Below are 27,081 nucleotides of genomic sequence, written 5' to 3'. Positions count from 1 at the left end.
AAAACATTAGTGCGAAGTATTATGACATATGGGGCTGAAAATTGGATCATAAACAAGAAAAACAGCAGTAAGATAGTAGCAACAGAGATGGAATGCCTGCGAAGATGCTGCAGAGTAACAAGAATGGATAGGAGAAGTAATGACGAAATAAAGCAAAGAACATCAATAGATACAGACATACTAACATATATAGAACAAAAAAGATTAAAGTGGTATGGACATGTAAGAAGAACTAGCGACAGCAGATGGATAAAGAGAATAACCGAATGAAGCCCCATAGGAAGGAGGAAAAGAAGACGACCCCGAAAATCCTGGAGGAACGAAGTAGACGACACCATGAGTAAGAGAGGCCTAAACGATGGAGAATGGAACAACAGAGAGAGATGGAAACGGTTGAGCGAGGGAAGGCAGTGAATACTGTAGAATCCCTAAATATATATATATATATATATATATATATATATATATATATATATATATATATATATATATATATATATATATATATACATATATATACGAAGACATCTACAGCAATTTCTTCAACATGTTGTCTGGTGCCTCATATCTGGATGCTCTGTATGCCTGGATAAGCTAACCGCACTATACGATCAACATCTGCTTCAAACTCTTGCAAATTTTCACTTGCTCGTTGAATTCTACTTCTTAGTTGCGCCTTGTAGACTTGTTGTATATGGGCATCTCCGTAACGTTTGTCTAGTCGAGTGAACAAGGTCTGGTAACATTTTTCTTGGCCCTTAGGAATCGATCTTAGGATATCCGCAGCATCACCTCGTAAAGCAGCAGTTAAGGAAACAGCTTTTTCTTGTTTTGTCCAATGATTGGCTGTCGCAATAGCTTTTAAATTGTCTAAGGTATATGGACCAAGAAGACTTTCAATCAAATGGTGGCAATTTGAATCGCATATGATGTGTCGTTTCATCTCTAGGTGATTCTTCTTTCACTACCTGATCTAAGGCTACTGTATTAACTGGTGGTAGCACTTTTGTATTGGTTATCATGCTCTCTAACTGTTTGATCTTCTCTTCTACGTTGTTTACATTTTTCTGTATCTTATCGAATGTTTTAGAAACTTCTTCAAATTTCTCATTGTTTTGATTACATACTTCGTCGAATCTTCTAGACATATTTTCGAATTTCTCGTCGTTTTGTCTAGCTGTTTCCTTAATAATTTTAGAAGTTTCATCGAATCTTTCATCATTTTTTTAGAAGATTCTTCAATTATTTGTGAGACATTTTTAAATTTCTCATTTATTTTTGTTAATACTGTTTCTTCTATCATTTGAGACGTTTCATCGAATCTTTTGGAAACATTCTCGAATTTATCATCATTTTTTTAGAAGATTCTTCTATCAATTGCGAGACATTTTTTATTTTCATTAAAACTGCTTCTTCTGCTGACTGGAACTGGAATGTCTCTGGGTCTTCTCCATTCTTGTTGAGAACAGTCTTCAGTCGTTCTTGGAGTATCTTCTTGGTCCCGCTGCAGTTTTCATCGCGTTCTTCTAGTTGCTCACGTAACTGTTTTACTGAAAGTTCTACTAGCAGCATCTTTGGTCAAGCACACACGTACTTTTAAAATATTTTTTTTTTACAAAGATCACTACCGAGTTACGCGGCTGTTCCCGACGAACAATACTTTTTACAAGTTCAAAAGTCTTTGTTTTTATTTAGCAATCACTGCTGAATTTATTTCTAAATCTCACACTTTAACACCAACTGTAGCGTTTTTAAATAAAACGAGCGGTGCGAATTTATATAAATATATTTATTTATAAGTTTACAGTTCGGTACTCTCTTATCAACTAAACTCTACTCCTAACATCGTTACATATATATATATATACCAAAAGTATTATTCTCGAATTTTCGGGGGGTAGTCCCACCTTTAATTCGTCTCATCGAAACCGCATCGAAAGACGGGCGCTATTGAAATGCCAATTCTTACGTTTTCTAGATTTATCATTCTAAGAATTATATCGTATCGGAGATGGGCTATTTCGTTACAGTATGTTTACTGTGTGTTACAATTGATAGTCTAATGAATAACGGAACACTTTTGTTATTTGAAAGAATTAGTTTTGTGATAACTAACGGTCTTTTATTTTAGTATTTAGTATGAGTTCTAAATCTTGTTATGAAAACATACTGTCTGTAAAGATCTTCATGAGTTACTTTGTTCTAACCATGAAAATCTCTTCACGTCCAGTTGGGTTATTATACCTCTATGGCTGTATTTTAGGTATAATCTCATTATCAATATGTCATTTTAAGTTGCAAACCCATATTTTGTTGCTTGTTGCTTCAGTAACATTTGCAAGGTGTGATCAATTGACCTACAGTAGACTTATTAATTATTATAAATATTACATCCTTATGTACATGTTTTATATTTTTTTATACTTTATAGAAGAAAGAAGATTATGCTAATAGGTCTGCAAGACTTTTGTTTCTCGCGAGGACGTTAGCAACTCTTAGGGATAAAGCAGATCGTGATCTTTCACCTTAGTGTTAGAATATAACTGAAGATAGACCTCATCTTGAACAGTTTTGCTAAGTTAGGATATATAATTAGAACAAATGAAAAATTAGATTCCATATATTATCACCCAAGTATAATTAACGAGATGAAAGCTAAGCGGCTCAGCTAGTTAGAACATAAGCAGAAACTCCAGGATGAACGGCTTATCAAACGGATAATGGAGAAGAACCTAATCAGCAAGAGATCCTTAGACAACTTAGACTAAGATGTAAAACCACGAGACCAACGTACTATCTTTGATTTTGAACCAAAACGACGATCTACATGTAAAATAATTTCTTATCGCTTCCTTGCAATCCTTAAAATTTCCAGTGTTTTGCAATTTCTTATATTAATTATTTTAAAAAACGGCACTGGATGCTGCTTTCTTACGCCCCAAAAAAATTTGAATTTGATGTCGCTATAACTTTGGATGACCTCTTGTATTTCTTTATTTGTCTTCTCTTACACATTATCTATTTGTTCTTGTAAATTTTCTATTTTCTTTCTTTGACTTTTTAATTTTATTTCTGTTTCTTCTGCTATCGTATCTACCTTTTCGTATATTGCTTGTTGATAACTATTTACTTCATATATATACACACATATATATATATATATATATATATATATATATATATATATATAGATATATATATATATATATATATATATATATATATATATATATATATATATATATATTATTTAATCTTTTTTCTATTTAGCTTGTCACTTTTTTATTTTCTTCCCATTTTTATTTTTACTTTTCTTGTTGCATTTTATACATTTTTTAAACTTCTTCTCTATTATCTTGCAGTTTTTTTTATCATTATTATTATTAAATTTTCTAACATGCCTGTTTCTAGTTTTTGCTTAACTACTGTGACATTTTCCTCAATTCCAGACCCTTCTTTCACAATTACTTTTCTCTGTTTCTCTGTCTCTTTTCTTTCCTGCATTTTGCTTTGTTTTCTTATGAACAATTACAAACAATGATCTCTTTTGTAAAAGAAACCAAGGCAAACCTTTGTAACCCATAATTTTTTTCTGAATCGTTCTATCAAATAAATTGTGAAATTATTAAATCCCTTCAAATAAATATTAAGAATGTTTGTAAAATTCACATTATGCCACTTGTTTTAAAATTCAGAGAAAAAAAAATATGTAACATATCTACTATTGTTATATTTCCCACTACTATGCTGGGTATTTCTTTACAGCTCACCACGTTTGGCTAGTTAATATGATATTTTACTTTGAGCTAATTAAAAAAACAGTTATTAATTTTATTTAAGTTCAATAAATTTATAAAATAAAAAAAAATCAAACCAAACCAAAAAAAATATATCTAAATTTTTTTAATTACAGATGCCAATGTGTAAATGATGTCTCAGGGTTTTCTCTGGGTTCTTATAGTGTCTGATGACCTAAACCTTCTAATAGTGTTAAAATATGCAACAGGAGTAGAAGGAAAATAAAAATTATTGAAATATATTGATCAAATATAAATATAATATAATATAAAGATAAAAATATAAATAAACTGAACGAAATTATAATACTAGCAGAAAAACAACAAGGTTTTAGGTCGGGAAGATTGTGCACCCACGCTATATTTATAACGAGGCAAGTGCACGGAAAATCATTAGAATACAACAAACTAGAATATCTATGTTTCGTGGACCTTAAGAAGGAATTTAACGGAGTCAAATTAATGGACGTTATCCACATATTTTACGCAAGAGAGATACCTTTAGGAATAATCAAAAGAAATGAGACAGAGAGATTCCCTGAGTCCTGTATCATTTAACCTGATCATGGATGACGTAATAAAAAATGGAACATCTAGAAAAGGATACCAAATGGAAATGACAATTTAGAATAATCTGCTTTACAGACCACGCAATACCATGCACCAATTTAATATAATCGCTAGAAAATGTAACATGAGAAAAGCTGCAGGTTGCCTAAATGAAAGAAATAAAAGGCAGAATTTATAAAACAGTCATTAGACCAATAATGACATACGCGCTAGAAAAACGACCTGACACAGACATAAAAAAAATAATTTTAGAATCAGCAGATATGAAAACTCTTAGAAACACTGATGGTAAGACATTATGACACACAGTAAAAGTACAGATATACGACGTAGATGCAAGAACATGATTTACTTAATAAGAGAAGAGTAGAACGAAACTATCCTATAAGCCAAATGACAAAAAAATTTAGTAGTAAAGACGGTGAGAGACTATTCCCCAATAGAAAGAAGATCAGTAGGAAGAGCACAAAACCGATGGAACGACTACTTACTGGGGGCACATTGAAAAACAGACAGAGTCATGTCTATATAAAAAAGAAGAAGAAGAAGAAGAAAATGTGAATAATTTATTATAAAAATCAGTAAAGAAGATGGTCGACGTTACGATTAACGCTAAGAGTTAGAGAGCCAAAACAATGATGGTGTAGAAAAAAATAGCACACATGAAGTAAAACTTTATATGGAAAGGATTTGCACAACATTAGATGAGGAGACTTTGGTTTTCTGTCAAGAAAAACCAAAGACAGAAAACCAAAGTCACCGATGTGGTGCAAAAATCATTAAACTGGACATGTAGCTAGGAGCGATCTAAACAAATGGCACAGATCAATTTTAACCTGGAGACCATACCAACACAAAATACCCAGAGGCAGACCTCCTATGAGATGGACAGATGATCTGAAAAGGACTGCCGGGAAAAATTGGCTACAAGTAGCGTACAATAAAAAACAATGGAAAGGAAGACTTGAAGAGGCTTATGTTCAGATGTGGACGTGAATGGCTAGACGAAGAAGAAGAAGAAGAAGATGAGGAGAACTGAAGACAACTGAGGAAGGCCGATGTTCAGCGGTAGACGCTACAGGTTGTGTGATTTGCTATACTGGATTTTCCAGTGATTCGTCTAAAAAATACATGCAGGGCATATGGGATATATATGTTATAATTTTTTTTAAGATTTAATGTGGTGATAAATAATAATTCTAAAATATTTTCTTATCGCCCTTCTGGAATATATCGTACTCCTCATTAAAAATTATGTTCACTGTATCTATTATGGATAGTCTCCTCTTTATCAGTTACTTACCATCCTGCCCTCGTATTTCTATCCACTTCTTATTTTTCATCACTGGTTAGTTTGTGGTCGAATTTATCATCTCTGAACTGTCAATTTCAATTAAAAAGCGAGATAAAAATTATCAGAAACCTGTTAAGCATCCTGAATCGACTCTAAGTGAAAGATACGGTAACAAATTATGTTAGAATCGGAACAAGCTACTATTTCTCTTCATCGTCGATTTTTTTTCCTAACTTGTTTTAATTAATGATATACATTTTTAAATTCCGTCAAACTACAAATTAGGCGTATTATAATTTACAAGCGAGTTTTGATGTGTTTGTCGGATTTTAAATTTTTAATTCACTGCACTGGTTTGTAGATAAATGCGCCGTTAAACATTCTTAAATAGTTTTTATGTTAAATGAAATAAAATAAATACGATATTTGATGAGTTTTGGGTTTATATGATTTTTCCAAACAAGTTTTTGAACATTTAGGTCTAGAGTTACAACTTGGAACATTTAATGTCAGAAAATTGGCTTTATCGAAAATATAAGTAAAAAAATGGTTCATTTGATTTTCGCTAATAACATTAAATTTATTGGAAATAACATGTGGATAATTAATTGTATGTTCTCTTAAAATGACAAATAATATCTCTTGAAAACAAATACAAATTTAGAAACATCGAAGTGACAAATCTTCTTGAGAATGCTGGTTCGTTACCAATGTTGGCGATCATCATGGCTATTCTTAATTTATTGACAGCATAAGGGAAAATATATGTCGTATTTATTTGAAACCATGTCCAAAGATTCTTTAGTTAGGAAAATATCCTTTTTCCAAAACTCTTCTGCCAAGTATTTTTCCTTGTAATTTTAGTTCTTTATATACATATGTTTTTATTTCGCTTTACGTGGCCTAGATATTTGAGCCATCAGATGTTTTTAATACTAATTTGATACATATTTCCCACTAAATTATGTTACTTTATGCATTAGGTTAGGAGACTGTCGTAACGTATGTATCACAAAAAATTTATTTAAAAATTCCTTTATAAAAGGTATATTATATTAAAATATATGACCGGTTCAGCGAATACCTTATTTTTAACATATCCCCAAATATAGTAATCTAACGGTGACAACGGGATCTTGGTAACCAGAAAAACGGATCTTTATTAGCTATCCATCTATCGCTAAATATTTCATCAAGCAATGTGCCGAATCCTCCAAAGACGCTTAAAATTTACTATCCCACTTGAGCTGGAGAATTTTTGTCACTACATAAGTGACCATTATGGAGGTTAAATATACCATTTTTTGTAAACTTCGATTCATCACAGCCACTAATTTTTTTTTGTAAAATCTTAATCTTGGCATTTAGATAAAGAGTCCAATAATATTTTTTTTTAAATTCTGTGAATTATTCAGGTCGATACCTGTAACAATTGCTCACATTAACATTAGCTTGAATTTGTATTAGCTGCACTTTGTATATCACTAGAATATCACAAACCTGACCAAACTGGCGACAGTTGTTCAACAAACGTTTTACAGTTTTATGATTTGGTCGAGGCTTCTAAGGATATATCTCAGCAAGTTCTGAGTACTATTCCGTTACATTCACCCTAAATTACAATTTAATTTAGAAAATCATCATTTGCGTATTCTAAATGAGCCACTATTGTTTTGTCAAGAAAAATAAGGAAAATATTATTATAACTGTCACCCAACGGCATACAACTGTTAAATTTCTAAATTTCTAAAATACAAGGTTACTGTTAAAGTTCTTCTTCTTCTTTTGTCACCCATCCATTTATGTCTTCTATATTTCATGCTTTTCACGCAGTGATGATGATGATCGGCATAGCTCGCAATAAAGGGAAAAACATATAATAAAATACGTGTATAAGATGGAAGGCAACCGTATATACGTATTTCTGACCATTGGTCGTCTTCAGTACGGTGCAGCTAAGTTAGAAAGGAGCATATTAACTTGGGAAAGGATTACTATATATATATATATATATATATATATATATATATATATATATATATATATATATATATATATATATATATAGATAGATAGATAGAACGTTTATTGACCACTTTACATAAAGTTTGAAGTCCGTATAAAAAATACAATAAAAGATATAATAATGTAAACTTAAAATTAACTTAACCATATTGGCTAAAGTAATATACATATGTAAGTATTAGCAGAAGAATTAAAATTAAAAATTTAAGATAAAAAAATCTCTAACCAAAAAAAAAACAAACCTAAACTGTCACATAAAAAATCTGTGAAAGATGGAAGTAACAAAAATGTGCAAATAATTAAGAATATTCCCGAATCGATGACTTAATAAACTAATACATAAAACTTAGTACATTTTAATAGCAATAATACAATGTGATATGTAGATAGTAAATCGACAGTATTCTGACCAAACTGGGTACACGTTATAAAGGTGTATTGAGGTATTATGTCTTTGAGTAAAAACAATATGTTAAAAAATGCTTTCTGATCCTATTTTTAAACAGTGGTGGAGACAGAATTTTTATTTCGTTAGGCAGATAGTTATACAAGTGAATATCAATTGAATTCTTTGTGCTCTTTGATAGTCTGAATCGTTGTGACCTAATTAAATCCCTCGATCTTGTTAGATGATCATGTAATTGGGAGTTTATAGTAAACTTATTTTTATTATCGTGAATTTCCAACAGTATTGCATACATATAAAGCGAAGGTAGAGGCATAATACCCATGTTCAAAAATAATGGTTTACAATGATCCCTTAAATCCGCTCCAGCAAGTATCCTCACCACCTTCTTTTGTAATTTAAATATTCTGTCGGCATGACCAGAGTTGCCCCAAACAGCTATTCCATATTGTATATGACTATGAAACAATGAAAAGTAACACATTTTAAGGGTACTTTTAGGTACCAAATAAACCAGGTTACGCATTACAAATATTGTACTGGCGAGTTTAGAACTTAAGTTGTCTATATGGATGCCCCAATCTAAGTTGTCATCCATAAAAATCCCTAACAATTTGATGCTATATCCAAAAATGTGTCTTCGATCTGAACTGAAAACTATATTTTGATTTTTATCCTCGTTTAGTTTTAGTTTATTATGTGTAAACCAGTTTTTAATTTTAAGCACATCGTTTCCTATTTTGTTATTTAAATTATATTGATTCTGGTCGGTACTAATAACGGTTGTATCATCTGCAAAACATATACACCTTAAGGGGTGGGTATAATGAAATATATCGTTGAGATATAGAAGAAAAAATGTAGGTCCTAATATAGACCCTTGGGGAACTCCATGTTCAACATTGTGAAAATTGGAGTAGTTATTATTTAAAAAAACGGCCTGTTTTCTGTTTATTAAATACGATCGAAATAAATTAAGAGCATTTCCCCTTATGCCATATTTGTGCATTTTGTCTAAAAGTAAAGTGTGTGAGACACAATCAAAAGCCTTAGATAAGTCACACAATGTTAAAGACCCGAAGTGACCTCTCTCTAGGCCATCAACTACTTCCCTTACAATTTCCTGAATTGCTTGAGTAGTGCTGCATTTTTTTCTGAAACCATATTGATTACAATGAAGTATTTTGTACTTTTCTATGTACTCTATTAAGCGGTTATTCAAAATACTTTCAAAAATTTTACCAAGAATGGGAATAATAGAAATAGGGCGATAATTTTCAATTTCTTCTGGAGATCCTTTTTTGAGTAGCGGTAACACTTTTGTTACTTTTAATACATCGGGAAAGATTCCTTCGATAAGGCAAAGATTATAAAGTATGACCAGTTTATCAATAATAATATCCAGAGTTTCTATCACTAATTGTTTGTTTAAGAAGTAAAAATCAGTGCATTTTGAGTTTTTCAAGCTGTATAATGTATTCCTAACTTCAGTATCACTAACAGGTGTTAAAAACAACGAGTGGCAAGGGGAGTATATTCCCTCCAAAAAATTCATGGCATCATTTTCATCTGTCTCATCTAACGAGTTCAATATATTTCCCGCTACCGAAGTAAAGTAATTATTAAACTCGTTTGATGAAATATTACATGAAGTTACTTTTTATTTTGAGTTTTATTCCTATGATAATTGATGACTTTCCAAGAATCTCGAGATATATTATCAGATTTTAAGAAAAACTGCTCATATGCCAGTTTTTTCTTTATTGATATTGTTAATTGATAGTGTTTTTTGAATTGATTATACAGAGTGTAATCACTAGTAAGGTTAGCAGTAATTTTTATCTTCGAAAGGTTTACTCGCATTTTCCTTAGTTCATCGTCAAACCAAGAAACAGGTGCCTCAAAATGAATTCTTGACTTTTTTACTGGAAAGCAAACTTCAGTTAATTTTACATATGTGTCAATTATGAACTCAGCTAATTCCGTTGCTGTTATTGAATTGTTTATTAACGACCAATCCAGATATTTTAGTGATTGTTTTAACATTTGGGTGCCTTTACATGTTATGTGTCTTCTGAATATCCTATCCTTGTCAATTTGATCAGATTTTATTTTTAAATTCAGGAATTGAGCACAATGATCAGCAAGGCATGGGTCTACAACACCACACCCAACTATTTCATTATCTATATTTGTTAAAATATTATCTAAACAACTTGCTGATGTAGCAGTGATTCTTGTAAATTCATCAATCCTCATAGTTAAACCAAAAGAAGAAATTAGATCGGAAAAATATTTTAATTCATTTGAAGTGCCTTTGAAATCAATATTGAAATCCCCAATTATAATTGTTTGAACATAATTATTAGAACAGAATATTAATAATTTTTCAAATAGGCCTAAGAAAATTGGAAATCTGCGTTACCTGTTCTATACACTGATACTAGAATAGTTTTTATATCTATAATTTCCAAAGCACAAAATTCACCTTCATATTCACAAGATATATCATTTAAAGAAACTGGACGTGTAGATATTTTGCCATCGCAGAAAATAGCAAATAGTTACTTTTCTACAGTAACAAGTTGATAAAAAGTATCTGTCAATTATCACTGTATATATATATATATATATATATATTCCCAGATATCTAAACCTTGCTTCCTAATTTATTATTTTCTCATCATTTTCAATTTTACATCGTAGAGGGTATTTAGATGTTGTCATACATTTGGTTTTTTCTGCTGATATTATCATACTGTATTTTGGCTGTTATACTGAAGATGTGTGTTAATCTTTGGAGCTCGTCTTCTGTCTCGGCGATTAATGTAGCGTCGTCTGCATAACATAATATTTGGATTTCGTCCATTATTATATTAAAGAGAAGTGTGCTTAATGAATCACCCTGTCTGACTTCGCTTTGTAGTGGTATACACTGCGTTAGTTTTCAATTTATCTTTGCCTGTGTTCGATTATGGAAGTAGATGTTTTCGATGGCTTTGGTTTTCGATGGTTTGGTATTGTTTGGTATGTTTCTTTTATACAGTAGGTGTAAGACGTCTTTGACTTGGATGCTATCGAAAGCCTTTGTCAGGTCTATAAAACATATTTGCTGGTTTATTGGACTCAATGGCCTTTTCTGTGATTTATCTTAGTACAAATACGGCGTCTACGCAGAATCTTCCGGATCTGAATCCTTGTTGTTCATCTGATCAAGTTTTTAGTTTATTGATTTTGTTGTTAGGACTTTTGTGGTAAGCTTAAGTGCGGTGTTCAGTAGATTTATACCTCTATAATTGTTGGGGTCTTCTTTATCTCCTTTCTTAAACATTGGTATCATTATGCTGTTTCTCCATGCGTCTGGTATCTTGTAGTGCAATATTAGTTTTTGTATCTCTAGGGTTATACTTTCTCCTCGTTTTAGAAGCTAATTGGTTATTTCGTCTGGTCCTGGTGACTTTCTATTTTTGAGTGAATTTATGGCTATCTCTACTTCTTGAAAACTGATTTTTATTTCGTGTCTTAATTCAGGTACGTTATTGTGTTGATTATTATTTTCCTTTTCTTTAAACAGTTATGTCAGGTATCTTTCCCATTCGTTTGCTGGGCATTATTGTATTCTTTCAAATCTGCTATTTCTTTCTGTTAGTTTGTTAGGAATCTTTATATTTGTTTTTGTTATTGTAGAAGTCATTTTCCATCCTTTTTTTAAACAGTTCCCACTGTTTATTTTTTGTTCTTCTTACTAACTGCTTTGTTTTATTTCGTATTCTTCTATAGGTGTCTCCGGATTCTGGAGTATTTGATGTTTTGTACTTTGTGTAGGCCTCTCGTTTCTCTTTACATTTTTTTTTATTTCATTTCTGAACCATAATATATGGTTATTGTTTCTTTTGTTCAGTATGACTTTGCGTTTTCCTAGAGCTTATGTTTCTGCTTCTTCAATGTTGTTTCTAATTTTCTCCAGCTCGCGTTTATATTTTCGATGTCGTCTAGTTGTTTCAGCTGTATCTTCTGTGCTAGCCTCCTTTGTACATTTCTCTTGTAGAGTCGTTCCACAGTGATTCTACATTGAATTTTTCTCAGTGTTTTCCTGTAGAAAATGTTTTGGTGTTATTTTCATTCTTATTTTTGCTAGTACTAGTTTGTGTTTACTCCCTGCGTCTACTAAGTTTAAAGTTCGGATATCTAGAATCTGCTTTGGGTGGATTTTTCTATTAGTGACTATAAAATCAATCATAGATTTGTGCCCCCTGGCGTTTTCAAATGTATATTTATACTGGAGCTTATGGTCGAAAAATGTATTATTGATTGTCAGTTCGCTAGAAGCACAGGGATTAGCCATAAGTTCTCCATTTGCGTTGACAAGGGTTTCATTAAATCTTTGTTTTACTCCTGGAACTATTTCATTTACGATTCGTGCATTAAAGTCACCCATAAGAATAAAGGGTTCTTCATGAGGTAATTGTTGGATTATCTTATGGTAGATAATATTAATTAATGGCGTGGACTGTAAATTATCTTTTGTGCGAGTAAATAGAATTATTTATTAACTTTTTATACAAACTAATTATTACAACATGTGAATTTGTGAATTACTAGAAAACGTGGAGTCTTCTTGGATAATATTTGATTAATATCAAATTATCAATTGCCGACTTGATCCCGTCATATTGTGTGATCTTGAACATAAAACGCACAGACATATGACAGGCTCTATGTTGCCGCACTAAACTAATTTTCTAAAAATGTCCTAACATACTCCCAGCGTTGAAGTATGCTTCAAAATATAGTAGGAAAAAAGTAAATATCAAAGCAAAAAAACTTAGTCCCGAGATAAAACACTGCGACACTATTAATCTTCTATTGGCAGTGGAAACAAATGTCGTGTAGATCTGGTGATGAGTCCATTGGAAGTTTTGATTTCAGCTACTCGATTTTCTCCATCTTTACCAGGAAATAATTTAATTATTCTTCCCATAATCCATCTGCATGGAGGTAGATTGGTATCACGGATGATAACTAAGGATCCGGGTACAATGTTGTTGGTAGAACTGTGGTGCCATTTATAGGATTGGTGTAGCTGGCTGATATATTCTTTGGAAAAGCGGTTCCAAAATCTCTGATGCAGCTGTTGAACATGTTGAAATCTGCTTAGTCGATTCACTGGGATAGGTAAGAGATTTGGTTCAGGAATGGAGACTAAAGGACGTAATGTCAAAAAGTGGGAAGGAGTTATTGGTTCCAAGTCAGATGGATCTTCTGATTTGGCAAACAATGGTCTCGAATTTAAAATACATTCAATTTGGGTAAGCAAGGTGAGAAATTCCTCATATGTCACATTTATATTCTTAAGCGTTCTTTTTATATGAAACTTCATTTGTTTCACTGCTGATTCCCATAAACCCCCAAAATTTGGGCTATAAGGTGGGGAAAAATGCCAAATTATATTTTTTGTTAAAGCAAAATCATTAATTTTATTTTGGTTTTTATATAAAAAGGTTTTGATAAACTTCAACTCTTTACTAGCGGCTCTAAAGGTTGAACCATTGTCAAAGTAAACATTGGTAGGAATTCCTCTTCATGATAAAAATCTCTTAAAACATGCAAGAAAACATTCAGTTGTCATATCAGTGAGTAATTATAAGTGTACAGCTTTTGTTACAAAACAAACATATACACAAACATAACATTTTAAAATCTTACTTCCCCGACCCTTTTTTTCGTTTAGCGGAAATGGACCTGCATAATCAAGTCCTACATTTTCAAAAGGATAGGCAGGATTAATGCGTTCATTGGGTCCCATTTTTACACAATTGTGAGGAGGTTTCACATGAAAACATTTAACACATTGTCTTACAATTTGCTTTACTAATACCTTGCCAGAAATAGGCCAATATTGTCGTCTGATTAATGACAATAGAAGCTGTGGTCCAGGATGCAAATTACTGACATGGTAGTGTGTACAAATTAACTTGGTTAATACATAAAATTTCGGCAATAGGATTGGTGTTTTTACATTTTCTGGCAGTGTTGAATGCATAAGTCTACCACCTACTTTAAGTAACCCTGTATCTAATATGGGAGACAAATGAAGCAATCTGGATTTTTTGCTCAATGGTTTATCATTTATCCAACATAAAATTTCATCATGAAAGGATTCTGCCTGCACAAGTTTGATCAATAGCAGAAATGAATCATTGGTTTCATGCACAGTTAAAAGTAAGCTTGTGGTTCTGGTCTTATTTTTAATATTTCTAATAAAACGCATTACATATGAAAAAACTCTTTTCATTTTATGCAAATTGGAAAATCTGGCAATAAAATTAGTAATCCAGCTGTTCTGAACAGTGGAATGAAGTGATACTTGAACAGATCGTTTAAGCTCTGGTAATTTAATTATTTCATCAGTTGAATCATTAGGCCACAAATCAGGATGTTGTCTTAAAAACTGCGGTCCCTGGAACCACAGTTGTGATTCAAGAAAGGATTCAGGAAAGATTCCACGACTAGCTATATCTGCGGCATTTTCCTTTGTATTGACATAATGCCAACTATCACTACTGGTGAGTGATTGTATTTTTGTTACCCTGTTGGCAACAAATACTTGTAACTAGGTAACAATTTTTGAGTCAGACCACATATATATCGGCATATTTAGAATTGATAAAGATTTGGTGACCTTGTCAATTAATTGGGACCCTAACAAAGCTGCACACAATTCGAGTTTAGGTATTGTTATTGATTTGATAGGAGCGACCTTTGTTTTTGAATACAGAATGTGAGAATGGTATTTGCTTTCTGGATCTATGCTGCATACATAAATACAACTTGCATAATCATGCATTGAAGCATCACAAAAGCAATGGATGCTTGTAATTTTATGACCTGATCCAAGTACTGGTCTTGGAACGTGTAATTTATTTAGACATGGTAGTTGATTATACAGTTTGGTCCAACTGTTATTTAATTCTGGAGGGATTATTTCATCCCATGGTTTTTGAAGTCGAAATAGAGTTTGAATTATTAGTTTAGCAATTAATATGACTGGACTTAGCAGACCTAAAGGATCATAAATTTTGTAAATGTTAGATAATATTTGGCGTTTAGTAAATAAATGATTGGAATTTTCAGTAAGAGAAATTTTGAAGCAAAGAATATCTTGTTGACTCATCCATTGGATTCCAAGAGTTTTAAAACTATCAGAATCTCCTATGTTAATAACATTGTTGGAAATATCATTACAATTAATGTTAAGAATGGTTTCAGGATTATTGGAAATCCATTTTCTCAAATAAATTTTCCAGACTCTAAAATTTTAAAAATATCATTACATCTCATTTGTAACTCTTGTAAATTGTTTGATCCTGTCAACAGATCATCTACATAAAAGTCTTCTAATATGGATTTTGCAGCTAAAGGAAACTGAGATTCATGTTCAAAGGCTAACTGACGCATGCATCTCATTGCCAAGAATGGAGCTGATTTTTGGCCATAGGTGACAGTAGTTAATTGATACACATCAATATTATCTGTTGGATTGTCTCTCCAGACAATTTGTTGTTGTGGTCTATTTCCTTCATGTACAATTACTTGTCGATACATTTTCGACACGTCTGCAGACACCACATATGGGTACTGCCGAAATTTAATGAGGATGTCATCAAAAATATCATTTTGGATTTTTGGCCCTGTGTACTTTAGGTCATTAAGAGACCATCCAGATGTAGTGGGACATGAACCATCATAAACTACTCTTAGTTTTGTGGTAAGACTGGTTTCTTTTAGGACTCCATGGTGGGGTAAAAAATATGATTTTCTAGAAGGATGTAAGCTAACAGTGGGGTTAACTTTAACCATATGTTCTAGTTCTTGATATTCCTTAATGAATTGTTTATACAAATCATTAAGTTCCTTATTTCTCGAAAATATTTTTTCTAGTAACAAAAATCTGCTAATTGCTGTATCTAAGGATTCTCCTAATCATTCAGGTGAAAACTTAAATGGAAGCTGAACAATAAAGTGTCCATTTTCTGATCTAGTGGTAGTGGTTTCAAATATTTGCTCACAGCAAATATCATCTTTTGATGGTGGTATGGGATCTTGGATTGAATCAATTTCCCAAAATAGTTTTAACTGCTCATCTTCGGCTATAGTTCTAGTGAAATGACAAACTGCATGAGTTGTCTCATAGGAGACAGCTCCGTTTACTATCCAACCCAATTTAGTATTTTGTAAACTTGGCAAACCTTTTCCTAGGTTGATTTTTCCATCACAAAGGAGGTCCCAAAATAGATGGGTACCAATAATAGCATCAATGCTACCAGATTCATTAAACAAAGGATCGAATAATTGAATATTGCATGGGATATTAAAATTTTTAATACCAAAACTGGTTGAAGGAATTTAATTTGAAATAGCTGGCACAGCATAAAATATGGATGAAATACTAAAATTATTAACTCTGGAACATATTGTAGTTTGACATTTTTTGGTAATACTTGATACTGTTTGATTTATACCACTAATGGCTAGGTTAGTAGGAATCATGGACATATTTAATTTTTTACAAAAACTTTCTTTTATTAAGTTTGTTTGAGCACCACTATCTAAAATTGCTCTACATGAAATTAATTCATGATTATTGGATTTAACATTAAAAACCACTGTTGACAAAAGAACTTGGGTATGTTTAATATTCATTGTTTGTGCAGAAAACTGATGGGTTACCGTTGGTGGCAACTTATCACTTTGTACACAGTTAATTGATGGTGAATCTAATGATGGAGAATTTAAAGCAGTGTCAGTTGAATGTTGCTGACTATTTTCAAAATGTATTAATGAGTTATGTTTGGAATTACATTTTATGCATGGTCTTAAAGTACATTCAGCAGCTTTATGTCCATGTCTCAAACAATTATGACACAACTTTAAATTATTGACTTTATACAATCTATTTTTTGTATCTAATTTTAGGAATTCAATACATGAATATATTAAATAACGCCTTTAAATAAATAATACCTTTACACAAAACGCAATACTTTCTTTCTGCAACATTAACTTGGAAAACTCTTTTTTGATACTCACCTCGACTATAACGGTTTGAATGTTTATAATTAAAACCAGAATTATTACTATAATTTTTATTAGGTTTTTGACTACTTTGGTCTTAAATTTCTTCCAGTGTCTACTTTTACTTTTAGAAAATTAAAAAATTCAGTTAAAGTAGGAACCTCTTCTTTAATATGACATTCCTTCCACTTTCTATAACTTTGTTTATCTAATTTATTGGAAATAATATAAATCAATAAAAGGTCAGTTAAACTACTTTTTGTAATTTGTAAACTGTCAATAGATGACATGCTATCTGAGACACTATCTAATAAATGTCTCAAATGTTTAGGTGATTCTTTTTGGATAGAATCTAAATTGAAAATGGCTTTAATATGTTTATTGACTAATAATTTTTTATTATCATACCGCATACAGAGTGCATCCCATGCAGCCTGATAATAATTTCCTGAGAATTCAATATTATTAACGATACGTTTGGCATATCCATCCACAGATTGTCTCAAGAGCTGAAATTTATGAATATCTGGAAGGGTGGTATTTGAATGAACTACACTAGTAAATGTGGCTTTGAATTCCAACCACTGTTCAAAATCACCTTTAAAAACAGGTATTTTCATTTTTGGCATCAAGAGATGATTTAATGAGTCTACATGTGGTGTAGAACTAGGAGGCAATGTATTAATTACTGTATTAGTGTTAATGTAATCTTTTAAAAAACTAATTGCTTTAAAATACCTATTTTCAAAAGCATCTCTTTCATCAACTTGTTCTTGTAGTTTATCTTCACTGGTAGCAATCTCAATTTGTAGTTGGATCTGATCAAATTCAACTAACAAATTGCTACCAGAGTCATGTCTTAACTGAACTTCTGATATTTCAGGTTTGCTAGATGGTGTAGCATTTTTTAATACATTTACAAAGTTCTCTAAACTTGTTAGTTTGGCTTTATAAGAACATCTGATTCTTATATTGTTGGCTAAGCTACTCATTTTTAAGATTTATGGCAATCTTTCAAAAACAACACTTAAGAATAATAATTAGAAATACCTTGCTAGAATACTAATACTAGCTGATTGATCATCTATGGCGTTATACAATCAAAATATGGAAAAATGTGTTTATGATAATTTAAATTCAAATACACTGTTTGATCAAATCTTAAAGATAATAGAAATGGAACAAACTCACATGTACTGATGGATTTGGATCCTCCAAATGGTAAATGGGACTGTCTTCGACCTCTGAACAGCCTCTAGTTACAACTATGAATTCTATTTTACTCACACTATCCGGTTAGAAGTGACCAAAATATGTTGGATTATCTTATGGTAGATAATATTAATTAATGGCGTGGACTGTAAATTATCTTTTGTGTGAGTAAATAGAATTATTTATTAACTTTTTATACAAACTTATTATTACAACATGTGAATTTGTGAATTACTAGAAAACGTGGAGTCTTCTTGGACAATATTTGATTAATGTCAAATTATCTATTGCCGACTTGTACCCGTCAGATTGTGTGATCTTGAACATAAAACGCACAGACATATGACAGGCTCTATGTTGCCGCACTAAACTAATTTTCTAAAAATGTCCTAACAGTAATTTATCCAGGATGGTTTGCAATTGTTCGTAGGATGCCCTTCGTTCCTCTTTAGGTTTGCAGTCCTCGGGGCTATAGACAGATATGACATTTAATTTTTGGTAGTCCATTGTGATGTTCATATGTATTATTCTTTCGGAGATATAACGGCAATTATTTATGTTATCCTTAAATTTTTTATGGACAAGTATACCTACGTCCGCTCGTGCTCGTTCTTCTTTCTTTACTCCACTGTATGCTAAAAAATATTGGTTATGGTCTCTTTGGCCTTTACCTTTCTTCTTGGTTTCTTGGATTGCACAAATGTCTATGTTTTTATTTATCAGTTCCTCTATTATCTCTTAGGTTCTGTCTAGTTTCGATTCTTTATATCGGTTCTTTGAGCTTTGTTTTCGTTTACAATGGGAAGGATGCTAACTTGGCCCATCAACCTCCCTCTTTTATTCGGGCTTGGGATTCGCTGTGGTCACAAACGCGGCTTCTGAGCTACTCAATCCACCCAGTCCTCGCGCTCATAACCCCCAGGCAGTACTATTAAACATTAACAATAACTGATATTTTATCAGAATATTCCATAGGCTACTTGACGAATAAATTTTTTATGACAAAAATGTATAATTTGAAAACTGCAAGTGACAGGTAAAAGTAATACTAATACAGATCAATAGTGAGAAACGTATTTTCCAAAATAATAAATCGCATACAGGGTGTTCCATTTGAAAAAGAAATTACGCAAAAATGAAAAAGGCAACATTACACTGTAAACGATAAAGCTATAAGATGTGGTTAATAAGTTTCTTAGGAATTTAAACTTTCATTCAAATTACTTTAGAGGATATTGAACTTATGTGTATGGTAGAAAAATGTAATTTTCATATAAAAACCATTATAATTCAAAAAGGGTTCACAATAGTTATAGAAAAGTATTAACAAAAAAAGTTGGGAATAACTCAAATTATATTAAAATTAAAAAATTTATTATTCCGATTAACAAAAACGAAGTTATAAGCAACTTACAGTATAACCAAAAGTAGCAAATAGATAAAAGTACTTCATTAAACAGTTTACTTTTTAAAACCCCTTTATTCGAATTTTCATGATTTATTTACCTTTAGTTCTCGAGATATTTCTAACTGTCCGTTTATCTGTCGCACCCTGTATATATATAGATATATATATATATATATATATATATATATATATATATATATATATATATATATCTATATATATTGTTATATTCCTATTTGACATGAGAAATAAAAAACTATATTCCTATTTAAAATTTCAATTAAAATAAAAAATTTCATGTGTCTCAACCACGAGCATATAAATTTTTAACGCCCTGTATATGACAAATTTGTAAAAAGAATTATAGCTAGTTTTAAGAGAGTGTTTCGCAGAATTGTTTACTAGCCCCATGAACAATGTATTTTAAGTAAACAATTAAAGACAATTAAGTTTTCGAGATATGCGGGTAGGAAACTCATTAGCCCGTAAGGTCATAGTAGATAGTTTAAATCTACCTTTGTATTAAGATTCTCAAAAATAGATAAGAATTTGATTATTTGTATAAAATAGAATAAGGATACGGAATTTTATTTCTTTCTTGGAACTCCATAAAGACAAAAAGATACGTAAATTTGAAAATTTGTTTAGATTAAGGAGAGAGATAGTTTTGGGTAAATAATGCAACATGATTGAAAGTTGGCTTTGATTGGATGGAAAATTAATTGTGGGGTAACGATTTGGAAGTCGAAGAATGAATGGGAAGAGCGTGGAAGTGTGTTTTGTTCGATCGAAAGGTGAAGTCCAGTTTGGAGTGCAGTGTACTAAAAAAGGAAAAGGCCGGTTTGTGTTTGAAAAGTTACAAGCATCATCAAACAAATCGTGGAACGAGTAATAGGCCAAGTCGAGAGATCCTTGAGTCTAAAGTATCCATTATTGTGTTAAGTGCTTCAAAAAGTTGAAAGATTGCATCAGGAGAAAACCGGAACGAGTACGGTACGAAGCAGTAAAAGGAAAGGAGAACAAAATTTAGCAGAGGAGCAGAGACATTCTGGGAAAACGTGGACGAGTTTTCCTTTGATCGCAACACCAGCAAGTAAGGAAACGTGTTAGGGGTGAAGACATGGTAGCATCATCAGCAAAGGTTAGTCGTTTTCTGTTATGATATAAATGTATTGTTGTTCGTGAAAATACCACATTTTATATATCAAGAAAATTGAACATCGAGAACATTCTGTAAAGAAGAAGTAGAGAGATTCAGAGTTATTGATTTAAAAAAATTTGGAGACAAAGAGAAATAAGATTTGTTTTTTTGTAAATGTTTATATGAAATAATAAAGATAGGAGAATAAATAAAATTTGTAATATTGAATATCGATTTCCGTTTTCATAAAATAAACGATTTTTATAATTTCTAATTGAAATCCATATGTGTATTATTTTGATTCTCTTTTATCTATCCCTATAAGAAAACCACTGAGAAATATTTGAAGCCACAACAGTAAGTAGTGATAGGATCATTCATCCCTGAGATTTATATTTTGTTTATGTTTTGATTTAATTAATTAATGAAATAATTAATTGATTAATTAATTGAAGTAGATTACATCTATAAACATCAATAGAGTCAAAGTAGATCATAATAACATGGCCCCCAACGTGTAACGGCATTGAAAAGTATTTCTAGCGGCAAATTTGAAAGGATAGAAAAAGAACAAACCGGTAATTGAAAATTTATCGGCCCGTGGTTGAAAGTGAGTAATTTACATTTGATGACATAAAATTTTAGATCTCTTTGGTTACAAATTTTCCATAATTCTTTTTATTTGATTGATATTTACATTTGATATATTTTATTGACAATTCATTACATTTAGATGAGAAAAGTTTCGTCTTTGCAACATACTAGTCGAATTTCATATTTGGCGGGGATAAAAGTCTAAAAATATGTCGATCACAAGAAGCAGAAGCAAAGAAAACAAAAAACAAGAAGAACATTCAGAACAAGAAGACGTTTTATAAGCAACAATCATGGAAACAGAAAGACAGGAAGAATCAGGAATAGAGAAATTAATACAACTGTTGCAAATACAATCACAAAAAATGGATAAAATAGACAGAAATCAACAGGAAACAAAACAAACAATGAATAAAACATCAAAGAAAATTGATAAAATGGATAGAAATCAACAGGAAACAAAACAAATAATGAAAGGAAATTAAAAAGAGACAAAACAAGCCTTAGAAGACAACAACAGGAATATATAGAATATTAAGAATAAAATGGTACAGAAAATCGAGGAGATTGTAGGAAAAAGCGAGAAACAAGAGATAGAGATTAAAGAAATCAAAATTCAAATGAAGAAATTAGAAAATTTAGAAAGTAAATTAGAAACAAAATTTGAAAACTCGTTACAAGAAGACATGCGAGAAATAGAAAGAAAAATGGAGGAAATCAAGAATCATCAAAATTCCGGGGAGAGAAGGGAAACGATTATCCATAGTACAGAGGAAGTGAAAATACGGTTTGGCGGGGATGTAAGAGAATTACACCCAGTGCCCTTGATAAATAATTTAAAAAAGAAAGTACAATACATCAGACATTTTGAAGCAGCAAAAGAAACGATCAGAAACCATCTCAAAGATGAGGCAAGTCTATGGTTTGACAGCAAAAAGAAAGAGTTTGATAGTTGGCACAAATGTGAGCGCAAATTTTTGAGTTATTTCCGGGGAAAAATCCAACAATTACAAGTAAACAAGGAATTGCAAAATGGGAAGTACAATGAGAGGATGGGTATCTCAGAGAAAATGTACGCACTACATGTCTACAACAACGCGAAACATCTGCAATACAATTATTCATCCGAACAATTAGTAGAGCTGATTGCAAGACATTTTAAAGAAACACTTGAAGATCACATCGATCTACAAAACTACAAAGACATCGATAGCTTATGCCAATTTCTACAAATAAGAAAATCACGTATGCATGAAAGAAGGGCAAGAAGATCGCAAGAAAACTACAGACACCGAGAAACTCAAGAATACAGAGATAGAGGACAACAATTTAGGAGATATTATACAAAACGAGCATTTATGCCAAGGAGGGAAGACGAAAGGAGAGAAAACGGAAGAAAAAACTATGACCTCAGAAATAGGCAATGGAACGAGGACAGGTATCGAGAAAATCAGAACAGAAGCAACAACCGCACATATCAAGAAAGCAGATATAATAATAGACGAAATAAACAGGAACCTCGCAGAAACCGATACTGGGCTGATAGACCAAAAGAAAACAGAAGTAAAATAAATAATACTCAAATAGAGAAATATGAAGATGAGAGACAAAGAGACGGTCGAAAAAGCACAGAAAAACAACAGGCGTGTTTTCACGAAGGCGCTCACTAAAAACAAAAAAACCAAACAGGAATCTTTTGTCACCCCAAGGAGTTTATTAAATTGGCAGGAAACAATGAAAAGAGAAATGGAGTTAATTTAAAATTTGTGGATGGTTTTATCAACGAGAAAACAATTAAAATTATGATAGACACTGGCTCAGAAATAACACTGGTCAACAGAAAATTAATAGAAGAAATTAATTTAACAAATTTAATTTACAAAATACCGAGGGTGAATTTAGTGGGCGCAAATAAACGAACATTGGCAACGATAAATGAAGGCATACAAGTAATGGTACGATTGGGTAAGAGTTTATATGCATTACAATGTGTAATATTGCCTAACATGTCACATGACATGATTGTAGGATTGTAGGAGTTGACGAATTGGCAGAAAAACAAGTCGTGATAGATTTCAAAAACAATACGATGAAACTAACAGAAAAAAAGAAGAAGAACAGAACAAGGAACATGAGAAACGGCCGAAAATACGGACGAATCACATAGAGAACAAACAGTGGAGATGAATTTGGCAACGAAGCAAGGACAAAACAGAAAAAGGAGAAAAAGTCAAAAAAAGATAAAAGGAGTTAAAACCAGGGATTCCTTAAAAGAAGAGATTAGCTCAGGGAAAGAAGAAGAAAGAATATTAACAACAAGAGAAAATGAAGTTTTGGATTCATCAACAGAGGAGATGAGCCCAAAAGAGGAAGAAGAAATAAGGTTAACAAATGAAAACGAAAAGGACATAATGTAAACAGTGGTATTTGAAGAGGAGGTATATGACAATGAGGATGCAGAATGCACGGTAAACATGTGTGAAGAATCCGAGGAAAAAGATAAAAAATTGATATGTGGAGAATGAAAAGAGAATGAATTGCGTTTGATGTTAAGAGACTATGAAACTTTAATAAATGAGGAAAACAGAGTGGCTAAAAAGTACGAATATTCATTTGAGGTTAAAAACTTGGGAAATATTCGATCGAAGACGTACCCGATTCCATATAAGTATCAACAAGAGGTGAAAGAAGAAATAAATAAAATGTTGGAAGATCAAATCATCGAAAGATGTGACTCACCGTATGTTAACCCAATTGTGATAGTAAAGAAAAGCAATGGAGAATTGAGATTATGTTTAGATGCCAGAAATATTAACCAGCACACTGTATCACAATATGAATCACCTCTAAACATCGAGGCTATTTTTGGAAAAACTACGGGGTCGCACATATTTTCTAAAATTGATTTAAAGCATCGTTTTTGGTTGATAACTTTAGCTGAAAAGTGTAGGAACTATACCGCTTTCTCAATTGATGGTATTGTCTATCGGTTTAAGGTAGTGCCATTTGGATTGAAATGCAATTTGGATGAAGATTTCATAGTTCATTACATCGATGATTTATTAATTTTTTCACAAGATATACAGAGTCATTTAGAACACATAAAAATAATTCTGGAGGAATTGGACAACGCGGGATTAAAATTAAACATTGAAAAATGTCAGTTTTTTCAAAAAGAAGTAATTTATTTGGGTTTTAAATTGGACACCAAAACAGTCAAGCTCATAAATGAATACCCAAGGCCAACAAATTTGAAAACATTGAGAGGTTTTCTTAACACCATCAATTATTTTAAAAAGCTAATTCCCGATTTAAGCCAAAAGGAAATTCTTCTAATAAAATTGCTAAAGAAAGGGATAAAATGGAATTGGAAAGAAGAACAGGAGGAAGCTTTCAAAATATTAAAACAAGAATTCGCAACAGAAACGAAAATATATCACCCCATTTATAATTTACCTTTTATACTCCGAACTGATGCGTCCATACAAAAATTTGCAGGAGTTTTGTCACAAATACAAAACGACCAAGATGTGCCGATATGTTTTATATATCGAGTGACTAAAACACATGAGAGAAAATATAGTGTAATAGAATTGGAGTTTGCCAGTGTACTATTTTGCGTAAACAAATTGAGGTTTTACCTATTGGGAGTTAAATTCACAATCGAGACGGATCATGCAGCTTTGGTACATATCATGAAGAATCGATTGGTGAATTATCGAATACATAGATGCATTCTATTATTACAGGAGTATGATTTTGAATTCCGGTATATCAAAGGAAAGACAACATCATAGCCGACGTTCCAACATGGGATGAAGACACCGGAAGAAAGGAAGCAATTACTTTACATGTGGGACTAAATATATTAACACAAGAAGAAGGTGTATTTTCGTTAAAAGAGATAAGGAAAAACCAGGAAGACTTAGAGAAAAGAGAAAAAATAAGAGCGGAGATAGAAAATGACATATTTTTTAAGAGAATAGACGGAAAAGAACTATATTTAGTGACACAGACATTGGCAGAAAGGATCATAAAGAAATTACATGAGGACAATGGACATATCGGTAGCAGAAAGGTGTGGCTCGTTTTTAGGGAAAATTACATCAGCCGACAAGATTACCGCATTGCAAAGGAAATTACCCATAAGTGTGAAGTATGTCAAAAATATAAGAGTAGTAATAGATATGTTAAGCGATCTAATTATGACCACCCAAAGAAACAAACATATTCTGGTGATGGTGGATGTGTTTTCAAAATACGTAAAATTATACAGTTGCTGCACCACAAAGGGAGAAGAAATATTAAGAAAAAACGACAATTTTATAGCCACAATAGGAACACCAAGGAAGATTCTACTAGCCAATGCAACGTATTTCCGGAATGATCGGTTCAATAGACAACTTCGAGAACGGGGAATAGAGACAAATTTTGTCAGCATCAGGAATCCCCAAAGTAATCCTTCGGAGCGATTTATACAGGAAGTGACGAAATTTCTTCGCATTACAACGGATGGTCAACATCGACGATGGGACAGGAAAATGGCGGAAATAGAAATGTATCTAAATACCATTCTGAGTACAGTAACTAAAGAGACCCCGGAATACATCATGAAGGGTGTAATGCCGATAAGACCATGGGAAGGCACAAAGCCAAAAGAATATCAACAGGTAATTGAAACAGTACAGAGAAGATTGCGGCGAAGCAATGAGAAGTATATCCAAAGACAGGATCGTAATAGAAAACGAAGACCAGTGACTTTCCAAAGGGGTGAAAAAGTACTTGTAAGGGCATTACGAGTAATAAATTTGCCTGGTGGCATGTGCGCAAACTTAATGCCTGTTTTCGAAGGCTTATACATCGTGAATAATGAAGATGGGATAAACAGTTATGCGTTGAGGTATATGAACCCGGAAAAGATCCAAGGAATTTACAATATTCACGATGTGTACAAATATCACGAATAAAAGACGGAACTGCATAAAGTAGATAGTAAGCTAGGGTAGATTAAGAGAAGGCAATATACAGGGAGATTGGTTTGCCTCGAGAAAAATGAGTTGCAGATGCGGATAATTTTTATCGAATGCAAAGGCGGGGATTTGTTATATTCCTATTTGACATGAGAAATTATATTCCTATTTAAAATTTCAATTAAAATAAAAAATTTCATGTTTCTCAACCACGAGCATATAAATTTTTAACGCCCTGTGTATGACAAATTTGTAAAAAATCAGAATACCATTCTCTCTCCTGTTGCCGACAAGAATGTAGCGTAGAATAATTTTTAAATAATTTTAAACTGTTTGTCCTTGCTTTAGTGTAGTGTTATGTACAATTTATGTTTAAATTCATGTTTATTACATTCTGCGCTTGCTGGATAGCCCAAATTTGACGAAATGCCCCTAATTTTAGGGCATATATTTACTTCTGTTGAGAGTTTATTTTTTAATATATTCTTAATATTTTAATTTCATTTACAAAGTTAAGTAAAACAATTCATTATTTAAAAATCTTTTCTTTTTACCAACTTCAGTTTACACTTCACACAATCACTCATTT

General features: G+C 32.0%; 2 protein-coding genes across 2 annotated transcripts; both read right to left on the bottom strand.

The window, feature by feature from the left end:
• Positions 1-12,947: 12,947 nt before the first annotated feature.
• On the bottom strand, positions 12,948-13,472 carry LOC140435850 (uncharacterized). Its single transcript, XM_072524567.1, has one exon. The coding sequence runs from the start codon at positions 13,470-13,472 to the stop codon at positions 12,948-12,950; it is 525 nt and encodes a 174-aa protein (XP_072380668.1).
• A 1,910-nt stretch (positions 13,473-15,382) lies between these two features.
• On the bottom strand, positions 15,383-15,952 carry LOC140435849 (uncharacterized). The gene has a single exon (XM_072524566.1). The coding sequence runs from the start codon at positions 15,950-15,952 to the stop codon at positions 15,383-15,385; it is 570 nt and encodes a 189-aa protein (XP_072380667.1).
• Positions 15,953-27,081: the final 11,129 nt, after the last annotated feature.

This window comes from Diabrotica undecimpunctata, chromosome 3, assembly GCF_040954645.1.
Source record: "Diabrotica undecimpunctata isolate CICGRU chromosome 3, icDiaUnde3, whole genome shotgun sequence".
Classification (NCBI taxonomy): domain Eukaryota; kingdom Metazoa; phylum Arthropoda; class Insecta; order Coleoptera; family Chrysomelidae; genus Diabrotica; species Diabrotica undecimpunctata.
The sequence above is the reverse complement of the archived record's forward strand: the minus strand, read 5'-3'. Positions and strand labels throughout refer to the sequence as shown.